Genomic DNA, 10,559 nt, shown 5'->3' on the forward strand with positions numbered 1-10,559 from the left:
TTTTTAAATATCTTAAATATTTTTATTGTTAAAAAGGTTGTGCATTTTTCCCCACCAGATCAGAAGTAGCTTGACATACTTATTGTTTTAGGGAACAAATCCAAAGAGAATAACTTCCTGTGTGATCTCATAATTCATGCATGATGGGACTTGACAGGCATCCGTCACATGAGCATCAACTCACAGACACACCCATCTGATTCACACACCGTCACTTCAGGTGTCTTGGAAATAAAATACAAGTCTTGCATAGAGGCAAGGCTGTTATTTTGACACTGATGAATTACAGTAGTCTGACCTTTTGAATGTGCTCATTAAAATACAAACAAATGCCATGTGACACATGGACATTCAGCAAGCATCCTGCCTCAGTAACCTGTAAACAGTGTGAAACCAGCACTGCCACATGTCGTCCGAGTTTCACCACCTCCGACTCATATGTACAGTATTTGTTATAAAAACACAATGAAAATAGTTTAAAAAAGAAATGTTTATTAGTGTCTTCGCACAATGATTACATGAACATAAAATCATTCATTGAACACGATTATAAAAACATACATAAAGCTGTAATTTGGGATTATTTCAGTCAACTGATTGTTTATTGAAAGGGCAGGGCTAGCACAACTTTTACACGTCCATCTTGCACCAATCTTGCCTCTTCAGGATATCATATTAAGGAAGCAAAAGTAGAACATGTATTGTGTATGTATAGCATATGTATTGAGCCAGAATTTGAGGAGCCAACATATCCATAGTTAAAGATTTCCACCATTTGGTCAGTATTTCACAAACATTGACCTGAGGCATGCTTGGAACTCACGTCTATTATTTTGTGCAATAACTTCACATCAGAAAAAGAGGAGCGGCAGATTGACAGTGTGGCTGAAAGGGCCCCTCCCCTGTTTTACAAGACCAATGCTCATATTAAGGCTATAAAGCTTGAAAGTAAAGAAAAAGCTCAACTACTGATCCGTAAGTGTGTCGCTTTAACAACACTTATGGTTGCACTTGGTAGATCAGGTAGTTTGTGGCGTCACAAGGCGTGCCATGTTGTGGTGCCATGTTTCGGTCCGCTAAAGAATAAGAAAGCCTCCATTAAGGAGTTCAACAAAAAGAGGCTCGACTGTAACTTTACTCATGGCTCTTTGCTTTTGGCACAAAACGAAAATAAATCTCTCATCAATTACCGAAACTACCCCTCTCCTGTGCTCCCCACCTGTGATCTGTACTATTCAGCACTTTGGTCAGCTATCGATTAACAACAGCATAAAGACTGACTTCAGCATGAAGTGTACCAAACATATTTCAGGAAAAAGAAGAAAGGGAAGTGGTCCATGTTCCCTTGCCTTACAATACAATTTCTTGTTTCTGATAAATCTCCACCTGACATTTTTATCACGCATTATTCGTGCAGGATTTTCCTCTACGACACGCCGACAGCTGTTCAACAAAGGAGGAACACTTTGGGTCATCTGCAGTAGGACAGTAACGTTAGCAAAATGCCACGTGAATGGTACTGTTAAAGACACTTGGAATTAAAAGGCATGGATCAACTAAATAACTCTGGTGCTTTTTCTAAATAAATGTGCGTGTGTGTGTGTGAGAGAGAGAAAGGCAGAATCATTCAGCGTAGCAAACAAAGTGGGGACAGTATTTTTGGCTCCCATGGTCCGTCTCCGTAAGGCTGCAAGGTTGGCTGATGGTCCCACTCTGAACAATCCGATTGCTATTGTTTTGCTGCAAGTGAGTGATTGGCTGGAAAGTGGCTCACATTTTGTTGAAACACTCCTTGGCGTTGGACCACACCTGGATTCCCTGATGGAGTGACAAAGAACAAGAGTGCTTTTGAGAGAACGACAGAAAAACAAAAACCAGATTGGGAGCAGAACTGCTGAAGGATCAACACGCCGGGCATTCGGATGTAGGGAAGTGTACAAGTAAAGGAGCCCCATACCTTCTTACACATGCTGATCTGCATGATGGCATAGCTAATTAGTGCTTCACGCAAATCTCTGTCCTTCTGTTCCTTGAAACGTTCAATGTCTTCCCAGGCTGTTCGCACAAACTCTCTGGAGACACAATCACAAAGACACATGCTGATGTCACTCATTCTGAGGGGCGAAATAAGTCATTGTAGAGGAAGTACAAACAATGTGGTGTTTTTAAAATGACTGAGTTAAATTGCTGATGTCTTCTTAAATCGTACATAATACCAGATTTTGACGCGCCTACCTGATTTCAGATTCTGACTTGAATCCATTATGCTGACACTTAACTTTTTATACTTTACTTATTGTTTAGAAACTGTTTACATCTCTGTAATAAAAAAAAATATATATATATATATATATATTACTACATTACTGTTTACATTGAGTTTATCTATTTCAAATATCGTCTTCCACTAATTTATATTCCTTCATTTTATATTTTATTTATGTTTATATTTTAGCCTTGTATTTTAACTTTCTCATTCTTCGTCAATGACTTCCTTGTACTTGTTGAAAATGTTGTGATGAAGAACTTGGAACGAGGTTCAACGTTTTCTACGCCGAACGTCAGTTTCACGTTCATTAGTTGCAAACGGACACATTCAGTTCACCAAAAACATGAACACGTTCAATGAAGCGCACTTTTAGTGTGTTCATGCACAACACTGGGTGAAACAATTCATTATATAAATGACGGGCAAATGATTAAAAAAAAGATGATATGTTTTTCCAGACAGAGGATTGATTCACTGCTACTGAGCTTACTGGCACTCCGTGTTCTTTTCCTTGAGCGTTTCCTCTCCCTCACGGATACTCTGCTGCAGGGCCGCCAACCTGCTCTCCCTCTGCTCCTGGCTCTCTTGGCCGAACAGTTTGCTGGTCATCCCCTTCAGAGAAAAGACCCGAACCGTCTGCACACACAGACACATCAGTTGACTCACTGATGCTCTCATCAAAACAGATCACAATAATAAAAAAACTCATTCTGCTCATTTATATCACTTGTCGTGCACAATTCTGACTTGACAGTGTGTGTGTGTGTGTGTGTGTGTGTGTGTGTGTGTGTAGGAGAAAGAGAGACGATGAGAGTGTGTGAGTGCCTTACCCCAGTAGCCAGCTCTTCCTTCTGTTGTTTCTTTTGGACGAGGTCCTGAGCTACCATCTCCAACTCGTACTGCATCAGCTCATGTTTCCTACACACTGACCTGAATACAAAAACACACACTCAGAAATTGACACATTTTTGAAAATATTGCTGCATCCTGATACTAAGATTACAACAAACAGACAGACGGATGATAAAGACATAAGAGATCTCCAAGTAATGGGCCCCAACATCAGTTCTTGTTGGTCTGCATTATATGCTCTGCTGAAAGATGTTTACAGACGCTATAAAGCATTTGCATTAGCGCAGTTGCATGTTACTTTGTTTTCAATAGAACGATACAGAACAATGGCAACATGAGGCGGAGTCACAAAAAGGCAGTGTTGGATATTTCTAAAGTCTGCCTCAGGAAATAATAAGAACAAATTGGAGTGTGGAAAAGACAGGGTTGCATCTCTACAGCTACTCACATTAAGAAACATGAATAATGAAATACCAATTCACTGAGTCAAGAAAACTCGAAGGATTAATAAACTGATGCTTGATTATCAATTCAACTTCAGCACATATGATGGTTCTTCAAACCAAATGTGCCGACTTGCAATCCCTTCTGATGGTCTGTTAAAACCAATAAGAGCATTTGTTAGATTGACTAATATTACCTTCCGGCTTATTGTTTGGCCTCGTATAGATACGTCTCTCAAACGTACCTGACAGCATCAGTGTAGAACAGGTATTCTTTCAGTTGGTCTGCGTAATGCTCTTCTTCCTCCAGAATGTCATCTATTGATGCAGCATACCTGTTCACATGTCGCATTCAAAAGGGAACCAATGCAAAAGAGAAGGCATTATGTTTGAGAATGTGTTGAAGTTAGTAGTTTAATGGTGTGTTGCTGCTTCAGTAAACACATTTAAGTGCAGAGTAAGCTACAGTCTGAGTGTGTGAGAGGGTACAGGAGCTGAAGGGCAACTTTAGTCCACTTACGTGTCCATGTGGTGGCCCGCGCTCTGTAGTCCATCTCCCATCTCTTTTTCTATAGCACTCCATTCACTGGAGACACAACAATTTAGGTTTAATTCTGCACCTCTCAGTTCAGTCCATGCAGCCTGAAGACTTTTTCTTACAAGTGCTTTGTGCGCTACAATTTGCTCATGGACGTTTACAGCCTCGTTTTATTTACAAAATTCATCTTGAAGCTTCAAAATTATTTCGCTAAGCATCTAAAAATAGTACAGAAAACCAAAGGAAAATGATGAAGTCGAAACATGGCCTCTCCATGAACAAAGGAATTACCCTGTGACCCCCTTTAACACTGAAGTCATCAGTATGTATACTACATGTAGGAGAAGTTCACATCCGATTCCTTATGCCAAAAAAATGCAACGCCTTTAAAGGGGAAAAATGTTCAGAAATTCAGTGTGATGTAAAATATGATTAGGCTTACATGTTTCTATCAGCAAAAGTGTAGATCTGAGGTATCTGGACACAGTATATGCACTACGTGTCATTTAATGTGAGCTTAGAGCTTGTTGATGCTTTCATTTTAATAAATGTAGTTCCCTCTTTTAGGCCAAAACTGAGTTTTTTTATATATATATATAGATATATATATATATATCTATATATATATCTCACCTGAAGACTCTGCCGTAGTTACCATGGACCTTGTAAACTCCATACAGCCTGTCTGCTACTTTCTATAATAAAAAAAACAAACAATCAAATGAATCATTATCATTCATTCATGTCGGAAAAATAAATAGACAAAATGACAAGAAATCTACAAAGCTAAAGTCATTTTTCTCAGAGGCTGGCAAAATAACACAATAATATGCAAAAAAAAGCATGAATCACTACCCAAACCTCAGCAGACAGTTAAATAAAGGGGTGTGTGTGTGTGTGTGTGTGTGTGTGTGTGTGCGTTTCACACATGCCAATACTCACCACCCGCACCCTCAGTAACTGAGAGATGAGAGAGTTCAGTTCATCACTGTAGAGTTTCAGTGCTGTGAATCGCCTGGAGAACACAACACGGGGATCAGAACTCAAACAGTGTTTAACTCTATCTAAACATTTCGGTTGCGTGAGCATTTTCTAATGAGAAACTCTAATCATCTTACGTCTTACTACCTGTTGTGCCACTGGGATCCTTCATTGTGAATTAGGTCTACACCAGGGGTGTCAAACTCATTTTCACTCTGGGGCCACATCAGCATCACGGTCGCCCTCAAAGGGCCGGTTGTAAATGTAAGACGGTGTAAATGTAACTACGGTACTCCTAACATAGTTAGTTTAGTTTCCCGGGATATCTGTGACTTCCACAACACGTACTTCCAGTTGTGTGATTTCTCCTCCGCCATTGTTTCCTGTTGCTGGTGCAAAATGCATTCTGGGATATTTGGCTGTCCCAAGTACAGACAAGTCACCTCCGATGCATCCCGGGTAAAATGGGCAGAGCGAGCCACATCCGGGCATTAGGGCCGTGCTTGGCTCGATGTGAACTTTGAATTGGAACAGTACTTGGGCTGAGACTGATGACGTTTCAGTACAGAGAAGTACGCATGTTGAGAAACTTGTTGGAAATCCTCTTTATGGGCTGTTGCATCTCCTGTCCACCTGTTGTGATAGTTTTAATGTCGGCACACAGACAACATGCCATCTCATCACTTCGACTTTCTATCTCATAATTTCGACCATGGGGATATTTTTATTTTCACATCTAACTTTAAATTTTTGTAAAAAAAAAAAAAAAAAAATTATTATTTTTTTTTTTTTGCTGGCGGATTCGTGGGCCACATAAAATGACGTGGTGGGCCGGGTCCGGCCCGCGGGCCGTATGTTTGACACCCCTGGTCTACACAGTACAGCTCCTAAGAAAACTATTTCACCATGATTCAGTAATCTGACTACATGTCCTGCTTTGTATGAATCCTGGTCAAACATTTCAGAGGCAAACCAATGAAAAGGCAACTTTTTATCTGTCTGTTTTTCACCTACTTGTCAGGGTTCTTGACTCTGAACATGGCACTCAGAGACTTCAGTCTGGAGTCAAACTGGTGGGGAACAGAAGTATACACACGTTAACAGGGTTTTATGTTGCATATGGCAAACAGGAGCATTCAAGAACTTTGCCTATAATAAAACAAGTGACAGAAACACTGACATCCATGTAAAATGTGAAGGAGACAATCTAACTCTATACCTTGTCTTGGAAACCTGTCTCCAAAACCACCTCCCTCCATTCTTTCTCCTGAGGACAGATGATTGACAGATGACCGATACATGATAGACAGGATTATCAACCACGCTGTGCACAAATTGGGCTTTTAAACAACAACAAAGCAACCACAAAGGGCTGCGCTGCATTGAGCATGTTGCTACAGGATACAGGGAAAAGGTGAACTACAAATGCGACCGTTCAATTTGAAGGTGTGGCAAGAAGGATGCAAATATTTACAAACAAGAGCAGCTTCATGCAGTGTTTGGCCAAAGTGTTATTGTCAATTTGAAATCCCTGTTAGACTGTGAGACCAAGTGTGGCAGAAGCAGTCAATGGGACATTATGTGGACCAGAATGAGTGAGGCTTAAGCGTTTACCTCTGTCAGAAAGAGGAAGAAGATTTTGTCATGGGAAAGGACAGGATGTGATGCAACACGAAGCAGGAAGTTTTCCAGGCCGACTCGCCGTCGCTCAACAAAGTCCGGGTCGAGGTTGTCGGCGGACATTTTGTGCCACACAAACTCTGCCTACAAGGAGGGACAAAAGAACAAATGTGAATATCACCTCAAAAGATAAGGGGCGTATCTACTACCAGGAAGAAACGGAAGAAAGACTGCATACGAAGTTTTATCACAAAACGGCCTTAGTTATACCCGGCAAATGAATTATTTGTAATTATTTTCTCACCCTTTTCTCTGGTAGTGGAGGGATGATGATGTAGGGGTAGGTGACCAGGAGGTATGTTCTGAGCAACTCAAACTCACTGTAGCGTCGCCACAAAGTGTCAGGTGTGGCGGCAGTACCCCCCTCTGGAAGTGTCTCAGCTGGCCTGTAGACAGAGGAATGGGAATAAACAGTGTTGTTATCAGGTGTCAAACTGCAGTATTTCACTTAAGTACTCTTAAGGACACTATGACATAACATCGGCCAAGATAAAACAAATGTCCTGTGTGCTATTATTGTGTGTAGGAGAAAGTGGTGCCACTCCACTCTTCTTGTTGTCACAGCTGTGTGTTTCTGCATCACCATGAAGATGTTTGCATATGCTGGCAGCAGAAAAAGACTCCAGTTCATGACCTACTGTGTCTCTATGAGGTAGACTGTATAGGTTTCCTGCATGTTAACAGTGTTCTTCCCTGTTCTCTTCTCTGCCTCGGTCACATTCATCTCCATTTTTCTCAGCAGGGTTGTCCCTCTTTCCACCATCTATACAGACACGAAAATAATAATGAGTGGGCACGACAAGAGTAAAAAAAGACAAACACATGAGGGAGCATCAGAAAAAGTAATATCAGGTGAACAGAGGTTTGTGCAGGGTAAGCATGGTTCTCAGGACAAACAAAGACAAATGCCCACTCTGGTGGACAGTGAAGTGTCATTATATTCTGTTCTACACTATGCAAGCGGATGAAGTGCTGTTTTGCAACGTTAGATAACTTTCTGCAACGCGTCTTTATAAAGAGTATGGCAGGCGTGTGCAGGTCACACGACAAGGCAATACTACCACCATTACGTACTAAACATCGTTGCTTATGTATCCGGAAATGAAATGAAACCACGGTAAATAAGACTGGACTTGCAAGACACAAATGGATCTCTGGATAATTTAAAGTCAACTCAAGGCTTTAGCGTTCAAACTTGCTAGCAAGCGAGCTAACAGCAGGAGTAGAAGTTTACAAAGGAACGTTAGCCTCGAACTACCGCTAGCAAACGCAACTCGAGCTCACTTTGTAACCGTATCGATACCGTGCAGAGCTAGCAATAGCTAAGTTTAGCTTTGAAGAGGTGAATGGGAAAAGTCTCAGTTGCTTCATGTCACTCACGTTGACTCCACCTAACGTAGCTAACGTTAACTGTTACGTTCGGCCTGTTTGGGAAAGTGTTGACTCGTGAAAACAGGCTTTTTAGCTAAAAAAGAAAAAAGAAAAGTATATCAAAAAGTACGACCGTGTTTATGAGGTTGTTCTCGGATTCTGTTGACGAGATGTCGGTGTTACCGATCACAGCTACTTCTTCGATACTTCGAGAGTCTGTCATCATCTGGCTGCTGTTGTCAACTGAGCTGGCAGCGTAGTGTTTCCTCTGCTTTACGCATGCGCGTTGCAGACTTCACTATATACTTTTTGATACAACTAAATGATTAATGTCCATTCGATCATACATGGCTCATACAAAATGAATACTAGTAATAAAACAAAATACGATAATAATATTACTAGAATACATATCCACAATAACAATATAATATCATAACCATCTCTGGCAATAGTCTTATTATATAAGACTGATTAAATGTAGAATGCAACAATGCAATTAGAGGTAATAACAAGACCTTAAATTGTACTGAAATTACTCCAACATTGCAAGTGACAATATAAAGTGGTTAAGTTTCAATTCAGAACAACAAAAAAGCAATTCCCACGTGTTAATGTGCAGGTATTAGCCTACAAAATGCTTGGGATTTGCTACCATGATTGTTGTTCAAAATGCTGCACATTTGAAGCAGATCAATTGATGGTTTCTGAAGTTTCCATGCAGCTTTGCTGAATTGGTGAACCCAATACCCTCCTTTGGATTTTCCCATCTTCCTTTAGTGCATTGCTTTGGCAAGGCTGACATCTACTGGTGGTGTTTATTTCCATTTTACTCACAGAGCCTGTGATTTTGTTCGTATTGTTTCTTATTTTTGCCAACTTTGGAAAAGTAATGACTTTGTATTTGTGAAATGCCCCCTTTTAACTGAATTGATTCAGTTTGCAGAATATGTGTAATTTAAGCTTTCCCCACTGAAGGATTATCACGTACAATGGGAAATACTATCATTCTTTTGTGTCGACAGCTACCCATCCTAAACATTGATCTTAGGTTAATTAATCTTAATTAATCTTAGGTTAAACATGGTGTCTGACCATGACGGTTTTGTAATATCAAGTATTATATTTGGATATTACACCATACATTCAAGAAATAAAACAAATTCAACATTTATGACTTTTTTAATCATTGCTCTCATGTTTAAAAACTAAAGTCTGAAAAGAGTGTCATAAGTGATGCAACTTCAGTGATATCATTTGGTCCCTCTCTCTTATTGGCTGATGGTTGTGGGCCCAGATGTGAACGAGAGGGATGCGGTATGCCTCAGGCCAGTAGACAGCACAGAAACACGGCCTTCTAGTTCCTGTGGTCACGCTGTTGTGCAGAGTTTAATGTTTAAAAAGAAGGGTGGAGCAGCATTTGTAAGGAAACATTTTATATAAATGCCCCTGGGCATAGAGTGGAGTGCTGTGGGATGTGGATGAAAAAATAGATACAAAGAAATGCATAACAGAAGAAACAAGGTATGGATGTGACATTATTAAACATAATGATTTCCTTAAAAGTCATCAATGACACGGATGCATCAGGTATGGGCGGATGGATGGTGTGATGGTCGGATGTGGTTTTAGGCTGCAGCGTGTCACGAAACACAAAGCTCTTTTCTGTGACCAGCCGTAGTCACAGCAACAGCACAGTTACCATTCTTTCCTGCCACTAACCTCAAGCCAGCCACCACCACTTCCTGTCCGCACACACGGGCACACAGACGCACACACATACATGTATACACATAAAACACAAACACACACACACCTCTAGCCCTCTTTGGATGACGATAATCGGCCATTTGACAACTTTTTAGAACCACGTTCTTGAATACTAAGCTACAATAAACTATGTGCAGTGTGTGTGTGTGTGCGTGTGTGTGTGAGTGTGTTTCTTCCTGTCTTGTCTATATTTGGAGGGTCTGTCCTAAAGCTACTGAGTGACTGTAATTCAGATGGGTATGTGTGTATTATACACTGAGTCATGATATTCATGTCAAATTGCCAGGAGACAAACAACAATACAAATGATTGTTGATAAAACTGTCAAATGGCAATTTGAAAAATAGCAGATACATTGCTATTACAAATGATTTTCAAACATGACTGTGTTTTGTTTTTGTCATGTATGTTGATGAGAAGAATCCCTCAGTTCACTGGTTTATTTGACTATTGTCTGTTGCTCAAATTAATCACTTCTTTGCTTCGTACATTTAATGGTTAGAAAAAATGATTCATCCGTCAGTTAAAGTTTGACTACTGATGAACAGCAGAGGGCAGCAAAAATCCAAGAATGTTGATGAACAACAACTTGTGGTGTATGACAATGGGAATCAGTAGGCACAGTATTACACAATGCAGTTGGGCGTACTGTAAT

The 10,559-nt window shown here is 40.3% G+C and overlaps 1 protein-coding gene across 1 annotated transcript; it reads right to left on the reverse strand.

The window, feature by feature from the left end:
* Positions 1-531: 531 nt before the first annotated feature.
* Positions 532-8,394, reverse strand: LOC306783842 (sorting nexin-4-like). Its single transcript, XM_079277660.1, has 14 exons — positions 8,268-8,394; positions 7,402-7,526; positions 7,008-7,149; positions 6,698-6,847; positions 6,303-6,350; positions 6,098-6,153; positions 5,045-5,117; positions 4,736-4,797; positions 4,085-4,150; positions 3,810-3,899; positions 3,100-3,199; positions 2,760-2,905; positions 1,958-2,072; positions 532-1,818 (listed from the first exon to the last, which is right to left on the reverse strand). Exons 1-14 carry the CDS (start codon positions 8,358-8,360, stop codon positions 1,771-1,773), a joined length of 1,314 nt encoding a protein of 437 aa, XP_079133786.1. The 5' UTR covers positions 8,361-8,394; the 3' UTR covers positions 532-1,770.
* Positions 8,395-10,559: the final 2,165 nt, after the last annotated feature.

Source organism: Melanostigma gelatinosum (genome assembly GCF_949748355.1).
Source record: "Melanostigma gelatinosum genome assembly, chromosome: 10".
Taxonomy (NCBI): Eukaryota; Metazoa; Chordata; class Actinopteri; order Perciformes; family Zoarcidae; genus Melanostigma; species Melanostigma gelatinosum.

Excerpts from the sequence above, each read along its gene's own strand:
- LOC306783842 (XM_079277660.1), bottom strand. The coding sequence starts at position 8,360 with ATGATGACAGACTCTCGAAGTATCGAAGAAGTAGCTGTGATCGGTAAC. Across the intron at positions 7,150-7,401 it reads GTCTACCTCATAGAGACACA|GCCAGCTGAGACACTTCCAG; the intron begins GTAGGTCATGAA and ends CTCTGTCTACAG. Across the intron at positions 6,848-7,007 it reads CTCCACTACCAGAGAAAAGG|GCAGAGTTTGTGTGGCACAA; the intron begins GTGAGAAAATAA and ends CCCTCCTTGTAG.